This window comes from Microcebus murinus, chromosome 24, assembly GCF_040939455.1.
Source record: "Microcebus murinus isolate Inina chromosome 24, M.murinus_Inina_mat1.0, whole genome shotgun sequence".
NCBI classification, from domain to species: domain Eukaryota; kingdom Metazoa; phylum Chordata; class Mammalia; order Primates; family Cheirogaleidae; genus Microcebus; species Microcebus murinus.
In genome coordinates, this window is record NC_134127.1 from 16,085,001 (window position 1) to 16,108,100 (window position 23,100).

The 23,100-nt window shown below is 39.2% G+C and overlaps 1 protein-coding gene across 5 annotated transcripts in view; it reads right to left on the minus strand.

Annotated features, from left to right (window-relative positions):
* The window catches only part of MTUS1 (microtubule associated scaffold protein 1), a 98,677-nt gene that overhangs the window by 25,131 nt on the left and 50,446 nt on the right, over positions 1-23,100 (minus strand). For 4 of the 5 annotated variants that reach the window (XM_075997108.1, XM_075997107.1, XM_012785010.3 and 1 more), the window contains one exon: positions 6,640-6,854. In XM_075997108.1, coding sequence (XP_075853223.1) covers positions 6,640-6,854 — 215 coding nt within the window. Of the gene's footprint in view, positions 1-6,639; positions 6,855-19,994; positions 20,482-23,100 lie in introns of those variants that run through there. The other variant, XM_012785013.3, reaches the window with a different exon arrangement.

Sequence of the window (23,100 nt, forward strand, 5' to 3'; positions counted from 1 at the left end):
AAATAAAAATGTGGCATTAAGTTGTTCTGAAATCACAAATCAGTGAGAGAAAGTTTTAAAAAAAAAAATTTTTTTTAAATAAAAATTAAGAAGTAATTGGTTCTCTAATGTAGAAATTAAAGTTTGATGAAAATCAGCCTGGATAATAATGAAAGAAAAAAGTATATATAATATATACTTCTCTTAATCTCAGATTTAAGCCTTAATTTTATTTATTTAGTAATCTACTTCAAGTAAATATCAGTAAAGTTTGTCACTCAAGGGACAAGAAAACCAGAATACAACTTTGCAAGCAATTCCAAAACACATTCAGTGCATTTACTTAAAATTCACTTTCCAATAGCAGTCAAATTGCCAATAGAATAGACAGAAAATTAAATCACTCTTCAAATGTGCAGAAACTAAAGGGAAGATGAAAAAATTAAAAATTATAGTTGGTATAATTTTGAGGCATCATTTTATGAAAACTATTATGTTCTATCACAAATATATACCAGGTGATATTTTTGCTTATTAGAAGGGTGTTGGGAACAGGGGATTTCAGTATGCACGTGGACATTTCCCCCAACCCCACTGCACTCGGCTTTGCTGTCCCCAATGCCTCAGAAGCCACTGACATCTTCCAACCTGTGTCAATCACAGTAGCAGCAACAGGAAAGGCCTGAGGTTCTCCCTCATTCTTTGTCTAAATGTATTAACCGTTCAGCCAGTTCCTTCTTCACAATGTGTGTGAATACATTGTACTTTCCCTATTAGTGCCACCTCCAGATTCCTGGACTATCAAAAACATCTCTTCACCTTTCAGAGGGCTACTAGATTATTGTTCCATATTCTTTAAAAAATTTTTAAAACACTTTTTTAGAGACAGGGTCTCACTCTGTCACCCAGGCTGGAGTGCAGTGACCTGATCACAGCTGGGACTACAAGCAGCACATGCCACCAGGCCATCCATCCATCCATCCATCCATCCATCCATCCATCCATCCATTTAGTTATTGAGACAGGGTCTTGCTATGTTGCCCAGGCTGGTCTTGAACTCCTAGTTTCAAGTGACGCCCCTGGCCTCAGCTTTCCAAAGTGCTGGGATTACAGGCATGAGCCACCACACATCATATTCGTTGTACACGTAAACTCTCTTCCTCAAAAAGAGCCTCTCATTGAATGCATTAAAAAACAAACAAAAAGACAACATACAACTTCACTGTATAGTCCCGATTCACCCAGCTCCTGTGTCAGACTCCCAGCCCCTCTTCTGTCCAAGTCACCTGTGCCATGCACGTCTCACCTCCACAGTCTTGTCAACGCCACCCTCTCTGGAACGCCTGGCTTTCTTCACTGACCCACTGTGTAACCGGACGTCCTCAAACTATGGCCCGTGGGCCACATGCGGGCCGCCTAGCACATTTATCCTGCCCTCCAGGTGTTTTTGCCATCGCTGCCTGTCCTGCTTAGCAGCCGACTCGTCCCGGGCCCACAGTGCACACTCTCCAACGGTCTGAGGGACAGTGAACTGGCCCCCTGTTTAAAAAGTTTGAGGACCTCTGGGAAACCTTCTGGGAATGCTAACTGCCAACCACAGACACCATCCCTTCGCCCAAACACCTAGAAAGGACATCTGTGCTTCCAGACTGGTTGGCAAGCTGTTACTCAGAACCAACTAACCAAGCATTTTGTCACAGTAGATGCTATGAAGACACAGAAGAAACTTAAGATGCGGTCCCTGCCTTCAAGGAGCCTGGGACCTAGTTAGAACTAAGACTTCCCGGCCCAATTCTTTGGTTAGCTATCAAACCAGATGACCTCACCGGAGGGGAAGCAACATAGGAATGCAATAGTAAAAACCAAAGGGTCTAAATATGAAAAATGCAGACCACAGTGCCTATCCCATAATACACACAACACTTAGTTTCTGCCTGATTCTCCCTGGTAGCTTGACCTTCCCAGGTATTTTACCCTTTACTTACAGATGATAAAACGCACTGTGTCACTTAGCTACTGATTTAATTTTTTTTATTTAGCTGCTCCTAGACCAGTGCTTCTGTCTTAGATAAACGCTTAGCAGTCCAGATAACACGTGTATTTAATTCTCTTTGTATTGTAACCGCAGAATTCCACGCAACATGAAAAAAGGGAAAGGCGGGAATCTGAACACAAAGATGTTTTATGCTCATGCATTAAATATATGAAGTGCTCCAAGAAAAAAAAAATGGACTCACCATAATTGAATTAGGAGTCCCAGGGACACAGGCACTTAGTCGCTGGCTGTCGTCCCATCAGTGTGCCTGAATTTTGCTAGCTACTGATCAAGCATCAACAGCAGAGATCATCTTTAGCGAAGAGCTGCATCACATGGCTCAGATGTACTACGTGTGACCTCCTCCCCACCACCTACCCACACAGGGGACAATTTCCTTTACAGTAGACTGCTAATGTCATTCAAAAACCCTCCTCTGCTTAGGTACTACTTTAGGTTCGATCTCGCTTGCAAAAATGATTCGGAGGCACTCTGAAGTCAGAGATTTGGGGGGTGACCTGGGTCCTAGTCAGGCTTACCTAGAAACCCACGTATAGACTCTTTTATTAAGAAACTGGTGTCAGCTTATTTAGTAGCTTAAAGAAAAAAAAAAAAAAAGAAACTGGGATTACTATCATCAACACTGTCAGTCACTTCGGCTGTCTGTGCGGAATACTGTGCAATCGTTCGAGCATAAACTGAGAATTAGAAAAAAGCTGAAACTAATGTGGGTGTGTTCTTTGAGAAATAATGAGTGTGACATTAGTTTCTAGATACATAAGACATTTATTAGACCTTCTGCCATGTAATGTAATAATATGTCCACCGCTGAAGTGGGTAAGCTATTCAACAGACTTGCAAGAAAAGTGACAGTTCCAGGATACCCTATAATCAGTCATTTTTACCCAAAATCTAATGCTCCAAAACCATTTAGAAAAGGTTAGCAATAACCAGATATACGTAAACATACATGTAATACGTAATTTGTACATATATAAAAATATAAACAAAATATATTTGTACATATATAAAAATATAAACACATACATACAACATGTATGTGTACATATTCATAAGATATATACACAGTATAGATACTTCTATAATGGGTATGAGAAAACTAAAGGGTTAAGGGAATTTAATTACTTAACTTTTGCCCTGGTTGTATCTTTCTGGTTGTTTTATAATAACAGCAACCCAGTACATATTAGGCAATCGGTAAATATTTGCTAGTTATAAAATAAAGAGAAAGAATGCTTACATAAGGACTTTATGTTCATCTAACATCTGGAGTTCCCCCTTCTCCACTCACTTATTCATTTATGTACATACTGTGCATCTACTACAGCTGCCAGGGTGCTTCCCTAAGAACCAGATGCAGGTCCTGCCATCAGTGAATTTCCTATCTCAAAAACCAAAAGCGAGCACTAAACAGATCCCTGTAATACAAAGTAGAGAATGAAAGAGAGGTATAAATGATCCTGGAATCCAGAAGGTGGACAGAACGTAGACCTAGAAGGCTCGGGAAAGTCTTCATTAAGGAGGGTGCTTTGGAGCTGTATTCAGTGGAGTCACGATTACGTGGGTACTGGGAAATAAATTTAGCTGTAAGGAAAAACTCACACCCAGCACAAGAGTCCTGGAAACTCACTGAGCTTGCCGTGTTGCAGACTAACGAAGCTTCTCTCTCATGGTAGATCCAACCCAGGAAACATTTTCCTCTAGGGTTGGAGTCTTCTTTCTCCAGCTGAGCACCTGCTAAAGGATTTGGCTTGGTGGAGGGGCCAGGCTGTACGTGGGGAAAGTTAAACACCAGGAGACTGTGTAGAGTATACAGTGTTCATGCCACAAGAAGTGCTTAGGGTCTGAGTAGACCCCTGAAGGGAGAGCACATTCCTATCCCTCTTCTAGAATCTACTCCTGGGCTTTTTGCTCACTGCAGGGCAGGAAAGGCAAGACTAACTTCTTTATTTAATTTGCATTTTTTTTTTTTTTACTTCAGTTGTTTGTGTACTGGATCCACGTAAGTTAAATGCCAACCTGCTATATGACAGATCTGAGCACGCAGGTGCTAGGGGCAAGGGCAGCAGCCCAGTGATGGTATCTGAACAGAGGATGAAGATGTACAGGAAGTCTATAGGACGCTGCATGTTGGTTATATCCTAGACCCGAGTTCAAGTCCTGCTTCTCCTCACACTAGCTGTTTGATCACAGGCAAGTTACTTAACAATTCTCTGCCTCGATTTTCTTATTTGTAAATTCCAACTCATTGTGGGTTTGGTGCGGATTTAATATGGTAAGTTAAGACCATCTGGCGTTTAGTAAATATTCAACAAATGTAAAGTTCCTCTTGCTTCTCCCTCATCTCTTTAACATGCAGCTAAAGCAACTCAGTGGTGGAGTCCGAATTTTAAAGGGCAGTTGGGGTTGGGCGCTGTGGTTCACGCCTGCAATCCTAGCACTCTGGGAGGCCGAGGCAGGAGGATTGCTCAAGGTCAGGAGTTCGAAACCAGCCTGAGCGAGAGTGAGACCCGATCTCTACTAAAAATAGAAAGAAATTAAGTGGACAACTAAAAATATATAAAAAAAGTTAGCTGGGCATGGTGGCGCATGCCTGTAGTCCCAGCTACTTGGGAGGCTGAGGCAGAAGGATCGCTTGAGCCCAGGAGTCTGAGGTTGCTGTGAATTAGGCTGATACCACAGCACTTTAACCTAGGCAACAGAGTGAGACTCTGTCTCAAAAAAAAAAAAAAAAAGGCAATTGGTGCCAAATTATAGAGTCTCCAAATTATAAACCAGAGTCTTCCAAAAAAATATAACGTGTATAACATAGGCAATTTTAAATTTCTTAGAAGCCACATTGAAAAAAAGTTGAAAAAGATAAATTTTAGTATTTTATTTAACACACATATATACAAAATTATCATTTTGATTTAGTCAGTATAAAAATTGAGATATTTCACAACTTTTTTTCATTCTAAGCTTGTGAAATTATTGTGTATTTTACACTTGCCGCATATCTGGATTCACACCGATTACATTTCGAATGCTCAATAGCCTTACAGTGGCTGCCATATTGGACAGATCAGCTGTAGGTAACGGAGAACCACTGGAGGTTTTCATGAGCAGGATGGAATGCTTTGGAAAGACAAAGCTGTTCGCTGTGCTTGGGATGGATTATGGGGAGACAGAGTTCAAGTATGAAGATAGGTTACACAGTTGCCATCCTCGTCCAGGGGACAGTTGTCCTGGGTCTGAACGAGGATGGCATCAGTAGGCGTAGCAAAGGCAGAAGAGGGCAGGAAACACTGTGGATGAGAGATCACAGGACTTGACTGATCTCATGAGGAAGACAGAATGAGAGAACAGAGTTGAAGATGGGGCTATTAGGCTGGATATGGTAAGACAAAATAGTTGGTTTATCTCTAAAATAGAAAATCTAACTGTTCCCTACCTCTGATATCACATGGTTTCCCATTGAGCTTACTTGGTTATTATATAAACAAACTCTTCAGTTTCTTCCTTACAGATTAAAGGGAAATAAAAACACTGTATGCTACTATAACAAAAAATATAAATGTCTCCACCTTCTCCTCCTCCTCAAAAAAAAAAAAAAAACACAAAAAACAAAACAAAAACAAAAACAACCCATAGACAAAGCTGTAAAATATTCACCAATTTTCACCAATGTAAAATGTAAAATTTTACATTTACAATGTAAAATTCACCAATATTCACCAATGTAAAATATTCATCTATTATCCTGGTAGCTCCTCAAAGGGAGAAAACCAAGTCTCATTCACCTCTGCCTCCTCCTCCCTAAATAGGCTACCACTTCACAGTAAGGCTCTATATGAGATCAGTATAGGTTTGTTGGATTGAACTGAACCATAGAACCACCAAACTGAACAGTTTTCTTTGGAGATATCATTTCTATCCACCTTTAAAACAACTGTGATTATAAAATATCTAAAGAGCTCAAGTTATGTTCTTACTCCAGTTTTCCCCTCAGATAATTAGTGTTTTTGTTGTGATATCAGTAACATATGTTCACATACACTTTGGTTTTCTCGACGAGTTTTAAGCAGTTCCTGAATTAACATCCCTGTAGATGATCGGGGAAGAGGAAATGAACAAAGAAAATCTGCTTTGCTTTTGTGGGACCACAGATTATTTTAGGAATGGATGGAAATTTCAGGAAGAGTCTCGAAAGTGTTCTTTGACCTTTAAACTTTAAACGTAATTAACCTCATTTTTTCCAAAGCATGAAACGAAGTGGGATCTAGAAAGCTACATAGGGTTCGACAAAAAAATTAAGCAGGAACAAAAAGTTAATGCTAATTTAGGTGCAGAAGCATATAGAAGTCTAACAGGCAATTATCTTTTTGCCATGGTCATTCTAACCAAGAGACTCTAAGGGAGAAAAGGAAGTAAGAAAATGTTCCCATCCGAAATGTCTGGAGACTGACTCAGTTAGCAGGTGAGTTGAAACTGCGTCAATTGTACCTGATCTTTCCAATCATTGACTTAAAGATAGTCACCAGACATGAGCATGAGCCCTGTCCCCATTTCCCCACCCCCCACCTCTGTGAGAGAGACGATTCCAAGGGTGCACCCATCCTTACCTCTGAGAGAAGATGCTGAATCACAACTGTTAATGCTTCCAACTTGGTATTACCGCGGGAAAGAAGCTGCTTGAGCTGCAGGATAAATCCACTCTGGTTTTCGCATTTCGTCTTATACTGAGCCAATTCAAGGGATTTTTTGGAGGAGAGCACATCTGGAGACGTCTGGGTCTGGATACATAAACTTCTGGGGTTCTTTTGCCTGCCCTTTTCAACTGCAAAAGGAATTAACACAGGCACAGAGATACGCGATGTTAATTTTTATCACTACCACCACCACGTGGGTTCAGAAACAGCCAGATAAACCACAGAGAAGCATTTAAGTTATGGTCACATAAGGGGCGCGTAGGGATGAGAACTGGAATTAATCAGAGATCTAGACGGCTGGAATTCACAAACACAGACGATGCCTTCGGTTCTGACTTTAAAAGATTTACATGGAGCAGAGGGTCATGAACACGAAAACAAGTAGAGTCAGCAACCCAGAAACACAACAATTGTGTGCAAAGTGATGTTGATTTCATAGTTTCTAATTTCCCAGTTAAATTGGCACAGAGTTCCTAACTATTCTGATTACAGATGCTGAGAGAAAAACACAGATGGTCGGACTTGAAATGTCTTTCCCTCCCTCCTCCACATTTTCTACAAACATCTCATCCTTTCCCTGAGGGTGGCCTGGTCATTATAGAGATTTATAGTGCCAATGTGTCATTTCCCAATCTCTAATAAATCATCACATACATTGAAAATCTACTCACATTTTGCCTCTTGTCAAGTTCATTGTTAACAGTGCTATACGTCTGACTACACCACTCCATTTTCTATCAAACACAAACTTTGTTGGTTCTTTTTCTGCCAGCAGGGATAATGGTTCTAAATGTTTTTTTTTTTTTAAAAGCACATGCTAACACTCCAAATCCATCTAAGATGCCATGCTGTGATTATTCTCTTCCTAATGCCATGGTGCCCAGGGAATTACTCTATTGTAAATGAAAAACTGTTCAGTGTTGGAATTGCTCCAAACATGTCAGGCACTTTAAATACCAAACAAAATCGGAAAAAACAGGAAACAAACTGCTTAGCTTCTTGAAATAAACAAGTCAAATAATCAAAACATCTAAATCTGGGGGGGGGGGAAGACACTTAGAAACTGTTAAATAAAGAAAAAAATCTTTCCTTATTCTAATAGGCTTTCTCTATGCCATCCACATTTCCGGTAACAAACAAACCTAAGACAGCTTTATAAGCGATTAGTAATTATTTCCTCATAGTTCAGGGAGGGGCAAACTACTACAGTGATTGCATGAAGGAAAATAGACAAAGAAACCTCAGTATTCATGTTCCAAGAACCAATGGCAAAATATACTCAATATACTCCAAGTTAAAATCTGAAAAAAAACGCCTTCATTTCCTATGGTTGCATTAGATGGTTAAAGAACTCATATTTCTATTAATACATGATAATTCTCAGTTCTAAAATGACTAAAATATCCTTTGCATTTTCATTAATACTTGAAGACAGGGGAAAGTATTTATATATTACTCTTTATTATTAGCAATTATTAATAGTGGCTTATTAGTGATTGCCATTTCCATAGCATATGGAGAAAACAACCCAGTTAATACTGTCTTAATAGTACAGTCCTGAAGGAAGAACAAATTATTAGAGTCACTATGTTAATGAAAAATGATCTATTGGACAACTTGTCAAATATCTGAGGTTAATATTCCTTTATTTCCTAAGTGTTCTTAGAAAGTATATTTGTCACGTAACATCATAATCACATAGTGTTTTACTGTTCACAGGGTGTTCTCACTTTCCCTCTCTTTTGATCCTCCCAGGAACCCTGTATAGGGAAGTGGGGATCACGGGTGTGGAGCTGCTTGCCCTGGTGTAGACAGTTTCTATGGGTCAGATTCAGAGTCAGAACCCAGGCTTCTATGCCATGGCGCTGCCGTTCCCACATATTTTGGAAAGTGGATTGAGTAGAAACACATTATATAAATAAAAAATCTTTATACAATAAGCCAACAAAATGCTACTTTAATATGTTCAAGCCCATTATGACTAATTTAAATAAACCTATACATAAATGTGTATATGTCATAATTTTATAAAAACACAACAAAAAAAACCCAATTCTTTGACTATCTAGATTCTAGACTCTACGATTTACCACAACAGACATAAATTCATTCTCCTGATATCATTCCTATATGTCCTACCAAAACTTACTTTAAAATTTATTTACTTCCATATACATGTCTGTGGGACTGTAAAAAGAAAAAAAAAAGGAATGAATATATTAAATTAAAAAAATAAAATGAAATAAAACTTATTTACTGATTGGTAATTGCTTTGTCATTTTTTGAGTCCTAAATAACATTGGATTCTCTTTCTACAATGTCTATGCCAATCAATACTATTATTTAACATAAAATTAGAGTTTTAAAACTGTCGGGTTATAATTATTTACAAAATCTGGGAAGTGAATCTTCTACGGTAACATTGTTGTAGGAAATATTAAAATTCTTAGTTTTTTTCCGGATAAAAACATATTGCATAACACATATAAAACAATGTTTAGTTTCTCAGGGAAGAGACTAGGAACCCAGACAGATGAAGGATGTCCTTAAGCCTTTTTTTTTTAATACCTTTAAACCATGGGGTAAATGTATTACCTACTCAAAAATTAAATATACAATTAAAAAAATAAAAAAAATTATTTTCAAAAGATGGTTAAAGTGAATTTTGAGGACTTAAATCTTTAACACTTATCCACCAAGAAAACATAGTCTACCTGGAATTCTTCCTTGGGCAATCCAGAAAGGAATCTAAATATTACACAGGTTTTTATGACTACTCAAAAGAGGTTCACAATTAAGAATAAAAGATCACATTGACATATTCTTTTAAGATAACGTGTCTTCAAATTGTAACGTAACAGCATATGACCAAACAGACTGCCCTCTACCTGGAGCTGGAAAAGTGCTTGGTGACCTCCATCTTCCGCTCCATATACTGTGCTCCCTAAGGACAGAATCGTCCCACATGGCAGCCAATGACCCACTTTGCACGTCCTTCCCTCTCTCCTCACTCCTGGCTCAACGGAAGATCAGAGAGCATGCAAAAATCTCCAATAATGCTCAAAGCCCTGCGGCTCATAAATACAGGAATTCATTAATGCTGAAAAACCATGGGTTTTCCTTAAACCCTGCAGGATTTATTATTTACATGAAACTAGCATAATCTGAGCCAAACCTTGCCCTTAGATCCTGTTTTGATGATGCAGCTATATTTAAAAGGGTAACGTATTTCGTTTCTCATACCTATGAACAGGACACATTCTGATTTCAAAGGATCAATTTAATCAGAAACCTTAAATGTTGACTTCTGCACCAACTCAGATTTCTCCCGTCAAGATAATTACCACCGTCAGCTCTGACCCAGCCTTACTGGGATTCCTTCTAATGACACAGAAACCTCCATCAGGAAAACAAAGTCCTGAACCAAATATATTTGCTTACTTGAAAAATTGCTGCACAGCACGATTTGCTCTCCTTGATCTTTCTACCCAGAAACCTCAAGTTAATAAAAGTTTAAAACTAGCCCAGTGATCTCACTTATCATCTTCTTAAAGCAAGTAGTTGGGTCAAGAGGCTCATTCTTTAGCCTCAAGTCTCCCGGGCATGTGTACTGGCATCTCAAGACCGAAACAACTTTTGAGAACAAGACTTAACCGTTAAGACACAGGCTAACCATCATCACATCCTACCAGCTAAGGACACATTTATTCTAAGGCCAAACAAGCCAGACCACTACTGAATCTGCTGCTTTTCCAAATTATTAAAATCAAGTTAGACAGGGGTAAGATGTACTAAGGGAGTTTGTCTTGGGTTCCATGAAACACAAAACTACACACAGAAATCAGGAACTAACATCTAGTTTTTTGTACATGCATTGACTTCCTCATCAAATATTTATCAAAATCTACCACGGTGGCATTGCTATAGCAGGGAGGACCTGCCTTGATGCCTGGGAGAAGCATCACACGAGAGGATGGCATTGCTCAGGGACACATGAAGACGCCCAGGATCTCTCTGACTCATGTTTCCCTGGTGTTAATCTCTTCCTGTTCAACTCTCAAATATCCACCTATCTGTATAAAGGTGACAGTCACCAGGTGGTATGTACTTTCCACTACATATTGCATTAAAAAGTAATGTCCGTAAGTTAATAAAATGTAGCTAATGAACTCATGGGCTGGTAAGGGTCTCTGAATGTCTCCCAGCAGCCTGGACAAGTAGCCAATTCCTTTTTGCCTTCGTCCAAAGCTACATCCATAAAAGCCATGATAGGGACACCTATACACGAGTTCTTTATGTTTCCTTAGCATTTGATGATGGGTGTTTACCCTGGGACACTTCACAAAGACAGAGCATTAAGATGGGAATTATTGGGAAATATGTTCTCAAGAGTATTGAGATATGAAACCATCACCCAATCCATAAATGTCTATGGGATACCTTCCTAACAAATTGGTCCTTGCTCTCGAGGAACTTTCTAGATACTGGAACTCTGTACACAGTGCGGCAGGAGCATAGGTAGAGGGACACCTAGATCCAGGCAGTCAAGAAGGGCTCCCCAGAGGTAGGGGCTGGGTGGACATTCACACGTTTGGCAGACAGGTGAGCAGAGGACGGGCCCGGCAGGTAAGTGAAGCCAGCAAACACGAGGGAAGAGAGGTCCCCGTCACCATCCATCAGAATGCAGCCAGCACTCCCACAGTAAAAGCAAGGGATGGAAACATCAACAGGGCTAAGAGCATGGGCGCCATGCAAGGTTTTGTCCTGCAGGAGGCAGGGAACAACGTGAGCTGGGCTTGGAGGTATGGTGGAAGCAGAGAAGCCCAGGAAGAGAAACACCTGGGCCGGTGGCAATGGAGCAGGCAGGACAAGAGGGAGGGGGGTTTAAGTAGAAGAGGACTAGAGTGAGGACTGAGTGGCCAGCCTGGACCAGGAGGCAGCCAGGACACTACATCAAGAGGAGATTAGCACAGGGGACGACGGTGAGGGCAGAGGGAGGGAGGATTTGGGCTGGCATGCCTCCAGGAAGGAAGGTATGATGTCATTCTCCAGCACTGCTCTTGATTACCCAAATACAGTCTATTGTAAACTCACTTGCCTTCCCAATGTGATCACCCGCTGTGCAATTTTCCTGACGTCCTGAAGATTGTCCCCAACACACAAGAGCATGAACACGCACACTTTGTAGCCATAGCAAGTGAACAGTGAACTCGTGGTAACCTGTGCAACCTTGCTCAAATATTTCTAAAAACTATTATTCATGTCATCGATGATTAGTTTAAATTTGCATCAAGTTTGCTACTTGATACTCTAAAAGAAGAGTGATCATAATTTAGGAGGCACATAAATATTTCTCTATTTCTAGGGAGATATGGCATTTACTGAATATGGAACATTTTAAGCTCAGCAAAGCACACTGTTTAAACTTTTAAAGTGACTCAAGCCAATTCTTGGTGGGTGGGGAGTAGCTCTCAGACACCTTAGCATTGAAAATTTTGCATTGCTATATTGATAGGATGTGTGGCAATGGTTTGTCTTATATGTAAAAGGGTTTACTACTACTTTTTTAAACTTTAAAAGCAGGTTAGAGAATAGAAGGCATATTCATTCGCATAAAATTTTTTGTTTGGAGTTCATCATGCTTGCAAAATTTTTCCTGAAATAACGTCCAAAGTTGACCTTAAATATTTTTCCACACAGCCAGCAGGAAAAATGCTGATTTTTCATGCTCTTGTGTACCCAGAACAGACTGCCAACTGCAAAGAATAAATAAGAATTCACACATGCAGAAGGACTTTTTAGAAGGTACTGCCTCCCTCAGTTAGATGGACTTCTAAACAACCTAAAAGTCCATCTTAACATGTTAACTATATGGATTGTGTCAGGTCTAAAAGAGCATGCCATAAAAAATGAGACACACACAAAAAATTTGGAAGTAACAGCATTTGAGATTCATGTTAAACATTCCAAAGATATGAAGATATTTTCATTCTAATATTTCCTTAAGAATGTGAATTTTAATTTTGAAAATCTGAAGTTTTGTTTTAACTTAAATTAGGAGGAAATAAGTATCCTGTGTTATGTTGTTCATACTGTATATGAACAAACTGGGTAGGTCTTTTTTCTGATCATGGCACGAGGAAAAGGGTAAGATTTAACATATCCATCAAGTTCCCACTGATGTTAACAAGGTGCTGTTTTACACGATGGGCAGCCACTAATGTTGGTTTTTTTCTCTTCTTTTATTATATAGTTTCTCTTCTGAAAATATTAAATGCTAGCCTTCATATAGACCTTCTTTTTCTTGTTTTTGTCTTAATGGTCATTTTCACTCACCAGTTTTATCAGGTACCTAAAAGACTGCTCAGTATTACAAAGCCTGCTTATGTCAGCAGTTTTTAAAAAATATTTCAATAATGACAACATGCACCAACAAGGTGTCCGTTTAAATTTAACACATGGAAGGATTCAGTACCAGGAATAGTATTCTGTCACCACTAGGCACTGATTCCAAAACAAGAAGAAAATATCTGCACGGTCCTTCTCTTTGAAGTCACAGCCTCCAGTCCATTTATTATTTTATAATTTTAAATGCTGCCTCTTCTGTGGTTTTTATATCCTGACCTGGCCGGCTCAGGTGCCGTCTCACTGCTGTGCCAATGAGGCCGTGCCCTGCGAGTCCCCAGCCCTCACTGCATTCTTGACATCACTTTTTTTGTTAACAGGGCCCCAGTAAAGCAGCATGGCTGAATCAAGCAGACATGCAACCTCAGTGGGGAAAAAATCCCCAAAATGCACTAAAATGGGTAAAAAAAAAAAATCTCATTGTGTATTATAGACAATAAACTATCTTATAATAGAAACAAAAATTAAGATAGCCAATTAAAACACTCAATATTCAAATATCTGTAACACAAACAATAAATAAAAAGAGAACCTCATTTCCAAAGTTTTAACCAGTAAAGGAAAAGCAATTTAAGAGAGAAGTGCCTAGAATTTGGGTCACCAGAGCAATAGGAAAAAGGCCAATCTCCAACCCAAAAGAAAGCTCTATTAGTCCTAATTTCTTCCAGAGCTGTGTAACTCATTTTTATAAAAAGGATCCTCATATCCTAAGATAACCCAAAGTATCACCTAAGACAAATACAGAAAAGTGACATTCAATATTAGATTTAAAATCACATCTGTTATCTTTTTACCTAACAAGTAATGTGCATACACTATTAATAAAATATTATTTATAGCTCTGAAACATGCTTTAGAGCTAATAAAAGCTATCATTACATTTTATTTATAGTTATTCTCTGCTGACCGAAACACAACCAGAATATTTCAATTGTCCTAGTTAAGTATTTACTGTATATAGCTTGCCATCTTCCCCTAGAGTCTTCTGATGAAAAACACTGTTGTACTTCCCACTCTAAATCCAACTCCAAACCGTAATTGAGGCTTTACTTTTCATTTTTATGTGAAAGTAGATACCACATTAAAACACAATTTAGGTCGGTAAAACTCTAGCTATCTGAAGCCTATCAGATTAAGATGTGCTATCTCCTTCAACACCGAACTTCTAAACGCTTATCAAAATAGTACCTAGTAAGAATGAAAAGTCATTTAACCCCTCACTACCTTCTTCAACAGAATGCCACAACTAAGAAAGGACAGATTTTCATGTCATATCAAAGCTAGAGCTATAAGACCACCATAGCCACAGAAGCGTAGAGTCAATCTATGACAAAACGTTCTAAGCATAATACCACTCATAACAACAGCTCTTAGTGAATGCTAATCCGTGTGACAAGAGGTCAGCAAAATATTCAAGTCGGCTTGCAAGGAAGCCTAATAGATGACTCTAGATTCATGATAAGGTAACAAAAAGGCAGTGGAAACATGCATCTTTCTTCTGTTATTCTTGATGTTGGTCCTTTTGATTACTTCTGTATTCTACAAATGATTGAATCTTATCTTTTTACACACAGATTCTAATATAAGCTGGCCATGTGGTGCATGCCTGTAGTCCCAGCTACTCGGGAGGCTGAGGCAGGAGGGTCGCTTGAGCCCAGGAGTTGGAGGCTGCAGTGAGCTATGATCGTACCACTGCACTCCAGCCTGGGTGACAGAGCAAGATCTAATCTCCAAAAAAAAAAAAAAAAAATCATCTTGTGTATATGGTTTTTATGCAAGCTTTCTAAAATGGCTTTATTGACTTCTCTATTTTGTAGTGTGACAGAAATACAAGAGAAACTGAAGTTTATTTACTATCACCTTAATAATGCAATTCATCCAGAAATGCACTAATAAAAATATATAAAAGCTAAAGTTGAGAACATTCTTTCTCAATGTATTTTATAACTGAATATTCATTCAAGAGATCTAAAATCAAACATTAAGTCTTACATCCAAAAGAAAAAACAAAATAAATAAAAAGAAAACTTACGTCCAAACAACAAAGCAACTTAAAAGTTTAATTGAAATAATTACAAAAAGGTAATCATAAACCCCCCCACCCCAAAATTTCTGTAATAGACAAAAGTCTGCAAGGTCTGTTCCAAGATTCGACTTGTTAAATTATATACTCTCCTCATTTATAAGTGGCTATTATCAGCTTCTGAGAAGTAACTCTCTTGCCTTCTCTGTGGCGGATATTGTGACAAGGTTCTTAACCCATCTTCTACCTACCTACACATACAACAAAGATAAGAGAAGTCAGATACTCCATTTCCCAGCCTCCCTTGCAGGTAGAGACACCATGTGACAGAGATTTAGCCAATGAGCTGTAAGCTTAAGTGATGTGGCACCACCCCTTCCTTTCTCCTCTTCTTCCTTCCTAGAGCAGCCACTGAGAGTTCATGGGGCAACAGGCACGAGAAAAGGGCTAAGAACATAGCAGCTCTGTTGACCCTGACATTGCTGAGCCCCTGAACATTAAAGCTGCCTCTCCTTAGTTGAAACAAACTACTTCTTAGGGAAGTTCCTGTTATCTGCAGCTAGAAACAGTCCCACTTATTAGTCTCAAAAGTGAATACCAAGTACAAGAACATAAGTTGATGAACTGCATTCTAATTGAACAATTTATCCGCATTCTGCCTGACTCCCACTGAATAAATACATAGTCAAATAGTTCTCTTTAGTTCTGCTTTAAGTAAATAGAAATATTTTATTCTAATACTATTTCTGCCTTTCCTTAATACATATGTACAAACATCCCTTCTTTTTGCTTTTAATCTCATCAGCTCAGCAGAAAGAATTCTACTTCTCAGTGCAGTAAAAGTTGCCTTCACTTGAGTCAAGAACAACAAATGGTTTTCATCACTCATCATGATAATTAATACAAGTATCTCCAGCTTCATAAAAAACCTGAATTCTAAGGGGCGAGGAATATTTCTTAGAAAATTTTCTTCTTCCCACCCAGTGGCTCATTATAAAACTGGAACCAACACGTTCAGGTAAAATTCTGAAACAGACCGAGCTTAGAACTTTGCTAAGTCAGTGAAGTCGTTGCTGGCCCTCTTAGAAGATTCCTCCCCAATCCTGACATCTTCACCCATGCCTGACACCCTGCCACATAAGGCAGAACAAATGACGAATTCACTCTTTCTCTTCTTACCTCTAGTTACAGGGGAGATGACATGCTGAACTTGATGATGCACTTTGTCAATGGGTGCCACCCAACAATACAGCAAAGTGCCCAGCTCCCTGCACTGGGTTCAATGCAAGGGCTTCCTCTGCCTGGGTCCCTGTGACTGCCGGCCCCTCCCTTGCACCAAGTTCTATTAACATGTTCAAAAATATTACGTTCTTCTGTCTCCTTGAGGGAGCCATCTTTTCCCTCACACCTCCAGGCCCTCACATGTTTTCTCATCTAGAACGCTTTTTGTTTCTTGGCTAATTCTATAGATCTGCAGGATCCAACTTAAAAGGCACTTCTCCTGGAAGACATGGATGGATGAAGCTACCTCCACTTGCTAAGAGCTGCCAGGACGCCTAGTCTGAAATCTACAGGTCCTCGTCCCATCCCCGCTACTCACTGTGTGTCTTGTGCAAGCAAACTCACTTCCCTGGTGAGGAAGGGAATAAAAATAAGGTGTAAAATAAGGTGGACTAGATCACCTCTGTGTGCATTCTGGCTTAAAAAAATTATGAATACAATCACATTTTTAAAAAGATGTTTTAATATAAATTCAGAAAATAAAATGTACCTCAAACATCACTATTAACTAAACCCTTGTGTTCTTTGCTTAAGCTGCTGGCCCTACCATGACGACTGGAAGGTCTGTCACCTTAAGTCGTGGGACACCGTCCTGGCTGTAATTTCAGCACCTAGTATTGCGCCAGGCACACAGCGGATGTCTAATTGATACTTCTTTGTCAAACCAGTGAATTAATCTGTCATGTGAAGGACAGTTTACAAGTAGGGAAAGGCCCAAGGTGGCACAGACGGGACATCAAACCCTCCAGGTAGCCCAGTCAAAATCTTAGGTTGGGATCATACAGAATTGTCAATATTTGGCCACTTTTTGCTTCTAAGAAGAGCAATTTCAAACACTTCAACCTAATAATGCTGGAACTAGGGTAGTAGCAAGGGCTAAAAAAACTCAAAGCCTTCAAAGGATGGAGTCTTAGATTCTTGCAACCAATTGGTTGTGGACAAATGAGGACAGATAATCATTCTAAGGTGATGGAGGTTTGATGACCAGATAAGGGAAAAACAAGATGTCTTGAAGAGCAATGGGTAAGTCAGAAGTATTAACTGAACGTAGGAGGTAAGGAACAAGAGAGAACAGGTGAATTTCCAGGTACAGTAATACATCCAGGGTTTTTAATCTATAGCTAGAAAATTCACAGAACTTAAAGCTAAGGGGAACTTGGAAATCATCTCATCCAGTATCTTTTATTTTGTAGCTCTGTGAGGTTAGCTGCACAAGGTCGTTCACTTAGTTACCAGCAGAACCAAGGCTGTGACCCAGGTCTCCTGGAATCCAGGTCACCACCACTGCCACCAAGGCAGCCAACACCAAGTTCTTCATTAGGAATACAGACTCAAGTTAATACTCACAGTCCTAAAGATAAGAGTTACTGAAATGGCTTCAATATCCATTTTATTGGATGATTTCTCAGAACTTAAAACTATGCAATATGGATAAGCTTGCAAAAGATTCCTTTTGGGGAAAGTAGAATTCAATGCTTTACCTAATTTTAAAATGCTTCCCACGCACCAAACTCTTTCTCCATTGCTACTATCCTGTGGGTCTAACAGAATTACAGCAAAATTCACAACCCAAAATTCTCAAGCCCGAGAATCTAAATACAGGTCCCTAGGTTTTAATCCCATCACTGCCACTATATGTGTGCCCTGGGCAAGTGAATTCACTTCTCTGGGCCTCAGACTTCCTGGTGTAAAATAAGGTAGACTAGATCACCTGTATGTGCACTCCGACTCAAAAAAAGCACGACTACAATCACATTTTTAAAAATATTTTAACATAAATTCAGAAAATAAAACGTACCCAAAACATCACTATTAACTAAACTCCAGTAACAAAAGCCTTGCTATCTTTTGCTGAAGCTGTCTTGGAAAGCTATATCTGCTTCACAAAAATCCTACCAACCACCTAAAATTGTCCACTACTAGAGGACTGGTTAAATAAATCATGCCTTACCCAACGAGGGAATGTTACAAGACTATTTTTTTTTTAATTGAAGTAGATAAATACACGTTAACATAAAAATCTAAGACGCATTCACTTTTAAAAGTAAGGTGTGGAAGAATACGTAGTATTGCTTTCATTTCTGTGTAACAAAAAAAAAAAAGGCTATAAAAAACCAACACAGGTTTACACATGGTTAGAAAACTGCAGGAAGGATCTGCAACCAGCCTGGGAGTGGCTGCCTCCAGGGAGAGAACAAGGACCCCTGGCTGAGAAAGAGGCTTAGGATCGTACAACCTTCTGTAGTGCTTGATTTTCAACTTGGAGCATGGATTATATAATCATTTAAAACAGTAGTTAAAATTAAAAGCTATTTGCAGCTGCTTTAGATCCTACAAATTATTGCAAATATAAGGTACTCTTATATTGTTCTTTTTTCCCCCCCATCTTTTTCTCAGGTTGGAAGAATTACAATGGTACCTGGGCTGGGAGAGAGGAAGGGTCTGTTCTACCTGGACTGAGAGCCAAAGGCTGGCAAACTGGAGGGGCAGGTCAAGGGCGATTATGAAACATGAGAAGTGCTGGAGAGACTGACAATTCTCCCACGGAGAAGGGAGATGCCTCTGGGGAAACTAAAAACAGTCAGCTGGGGGGAAAAAAAAAATCACCAGGCACAGAGACCAGCCAAGCAAAAAAACAAGACATGTACAGGGCTGATGTGCACACATAACAGGAAAAAAAATATATATATATATATCTCCACATCCTTGTTAAACAATCCTACAACAGTTGACACTAACCAGCCGGAAACTCCTCTAACAGCATCTCAGTTACATATTTCACAGAATGAAATCAACCCGATTTATCTCAGTTGTAAATATCATCTAGAACAAGAGGTAGCAATGCCAGCCTACCGAATCCCCTACAAGGGGGAGGGGGGCAGGCAGGTCTGCACACACCTGAAAATACATCCTCAATCTATTTCCCTCTTGGGCACAGAGAAAGCAAACAGAAAGCAGATATAGAAGCATAAACATCAAGGGAAGCATTTTGTAATCGCAAACATTTTCACTATGAAGATCAGAAAACTAAGTTCGTGATCCACTTACTACCCTTCCACAACCATTAGGAGACGTCTTATTTCGGAAGTGAGAGAAATCTTATTAACGTAACCTGTCAAAATCTCGGTGAGAAACCACGTCATGAAAAACCAGAGAAACCCTCTCATCTCCTTTTGGAAGGGAAAGAGCAGTCTTTTTTTCCTTAATTTACCTAAGTCCTCTCTCCAAAATCATCTGAAGTGCCATTTGACAGGTGTTGCTTTTTCACAGATTTGCTTAGTGACAGAGCACAGAGCCAGGCAGCACCCAGGCGACAAGTCCATCAACACAGCAGAACACAGCCTGCTTGCACACAATAAAGTGTCATGCACTCAAGCGCTCAAACACAACAGAAAACTGCTTAGGCTTTTACAAATGAAGCTCACTTCTCTCATTAGAGAGTGATTTTCCCCTAATTATCTGCCTCCTTAGGAAAATCTGATAAACGCCTGCAAGTTAATCAAGGTGCCCCCACCCCACTACGTGCAACCCTGCACAGAGAGCCCTGTGCAAGACAAACCTGCGTGGAAAATAACAGTGCTCTTCCTAAACCCCGAAGGGAGTCGAAGTTTCCGGAGCAGTCCTTTGGCAGTCAGCCGCACGTGAATGGTGGATAGGGAGAATTTGGGAGACAACAACATGTCTTCAAAGCAGGTGGGAAGATTTCACAGAAGAGGCAGCCGCCACGGACCATCACATACTGTCTTTTTAAACTCAGGGCTCTCCCAGGCCAAGAATCACAGCAAGAGGAAACATGCCTACGGAGCAAATGTCATTCCACCAACAGACGCGCAAAAAGGAGAGGAAAAAAAAAAAAAAAAGCAACCCAGAGCTATCCAAGTGTTTCTGGCTTCCTTTCTTGCTCCCAGATGTTGCCAAAACAATGCTCTCCTCCTGCGAATGAATAAAGTCTCCCCTTAGCAAATCCAGAAGGGAGCAGCCTCCGAATTACATCACGATGTACATGCTTATGTTATGGTTTTCATCAGAGGAGGTGCAGGGAGGGGAGGGTGGGTGGTCTCCGGGGTTTTATGTCACAACCAATAATGTCACAGAGCCTGTAAGACTCGTAAGATCATGAAGGGAAATTAACCACTTGGAGTGCCCGATGTTAATTTAGTCATTAGGAAAAAAAAAAAAAAAACCTAAAGATTCCATTAAACTGTGTCCTGATTTAAAAATTTTTAATTACTTATATTCACATTACTAACATGAGCATTGTCAATCACATGTTTTGCATATAAACCTGATACCTTGAATAAAATTTTAAAAAAAGAAAGACTTCAAGCAACAAATGTTCCCAACGACTATCTTTAACCCTTTGCACTCCGATGTCGAGTGTGGCTCGACACCGGTTGGCAAAAATCATAGAGATTAAAATTACTCTTTGAATGCATCAATAATATGAAATATAAAAAAAAATCCAAATAAGTAAGTTTGTATGAAAAGAAACTCCAGTTTTTTATTCTACTGCCACGCTTTGTAAAATCTGGGGTATTTAAAAAATTAAATCCCGAGTGGAATGAAGGAATCGAGAAAAAAGCAAGCGAGTGCGAAGGGTTAATAAAATGTTCTAATACCTTAATAAGAGATTGTCAAAATGTTAACAGTTCAACGTTAATTCCATGGGCCGAGGACCGCGCAAATAGGTAAATAAAAGGTTAATGCAATTTCTCTGCCAGATGTGAGATAGGAGTTCCGCAAGTTCCAGAAATAAATGCAGAAATTGCTAAGCGTAAATAACCCTATTAAATGCTACTAAAATGGGCAGGAAGCAGCTATTCTTTTAGAAATTCTACAGAGCATTTAGGATACGAAGAGGGAAGGAGAGGGTCAGGATAAGAGTCACTTAAGCCCCCAACCTGCCATTTCAGAGGCTGCCAACAAGAGAGATATAGACCCTATCACCTGCCAAGCAATACAACCTGTTCACAAACAACAAATCTAAATAAATATATTATGCCACGACAACTGAAGCACAAATGATCAAGGAATGTCAAGAAAAGCTACGTTTAAGTGTTGCCTTTTTCCATTATCAGTTTATTAAAAGAAAAAACCAAACCCAAACACCTTTCTCTACCAGATTCTGAATAATAAAAACATGCCAAGACCTTGCTCCACCCTCAAAACCTTGTAAAAACCAAGATACCCAGTCAACCTTAAACTTATATATAGGAGAATAGAGTCTAATCAATCTGTACCTCCCTGGACAAAAAGGAAAAAAAAGAATAGAGTCAAACATTGGTATTAAAAATAGACATGCCACAACTCCATATAGGAGGGTTTTGGTTTGTTGTCGTGTTTGGTGTTAGCCAAGTAGTAATAAACTCTAAATTATCCCTGTTAAAAGGGAAGTCCTTTAGCCTAGACTGCCTAAAGGAAGAAGTTAGTAATCAAGTCACCAATTAATCAAATTCATTAGCATTTTTAATTGAATTATATTAAGCTATACCACATATATGAAAAGTAAATGTTGCTAATTATTTTTTTCTAACAGCAGAACAAGCAGCTACAGGAATATAAGACAGTACCAGTTAGAAGGAAAAGTCTAAAGTAGTTCTTGTTGGCACGGGGAATGGCACACACAAACGTGGAATGGTTTGCTTAGACACAAGATAGTCCGAGTTGGGTTTCAACTCCTTCCCATACATAGTCTGCCCCCTGGTGGCCACCTGGCACAAGTGTGCCAAAGCAAAGGAGCTGGTTTGCCAAGCCATTAAAATAGTCTACACTTAACAATCTACTGTTCCAGGCATTCTTTTACACACTTAAAAAAAAAAAAAAAAAAAAAAAAAAAAAAAAAAACCCACACTTATATACTTATACTTGTATAACTGTATAAACAAGTATTTTAAGGTTGAAATTATTTTATAATATATATGCTCCTAGGAGGAGCAAAGATTAAACATTGGTTCAAAAAAGTTTTACTGGAGTAGCAGCTACCACTTATACCCTGTATTTTCAGAAATTATACTACATATGGGAGAAATACCAAAATATAACAAAGTGTCAGTCTTTGTAAAGTCTTAATTTGATTTAAGAGATGAAAAGGATCACCAAGGACAGAAGGGAAAAAAAATAAGGAAATTTTGGTGCCTAAGATGAAGCAGTTTACATTATAAAATTTAGGTATATGATGAACCTTTATGAAGTACAGCAAAGCCTGTATTGGACATCAAGTGGGGAAAAAGTATGATTTAAAATTTTATTCAATTTAGGATCTCAACTTTAAACAAAAAGGATAAAGAATATTGAAGCAAATATACCAAAATGTCAGCAATACTCTGAGGTGTAGAGTAGGCATGATTTTTAATTTTCCTTGTTAAATATTTCTGCATTTTTTTTTTGAGACAGGTTCTTTCTGTGTCACCTAGACTACAGCACAGTGGTGTCATAGCTCACTGCAGCCTTGAACTCCTCAGCTCAAGCAATCCTCCTGCCTCAGCCTCCCAAGTAGCTGGAAGTACAAGCTCACGCCACCATGCCCAGCTAATTTTCCAATTTTTAGTAGTGATGGGGTCTCATTCTTTTGCTCAGGCTGGTCTCAAACTCCTGGCCTCTACCAATCCTCCCCACCTCAGGCTCCCAGAGTGCTAGAATTACAGGTGTGAGCCACTGCATGCAGC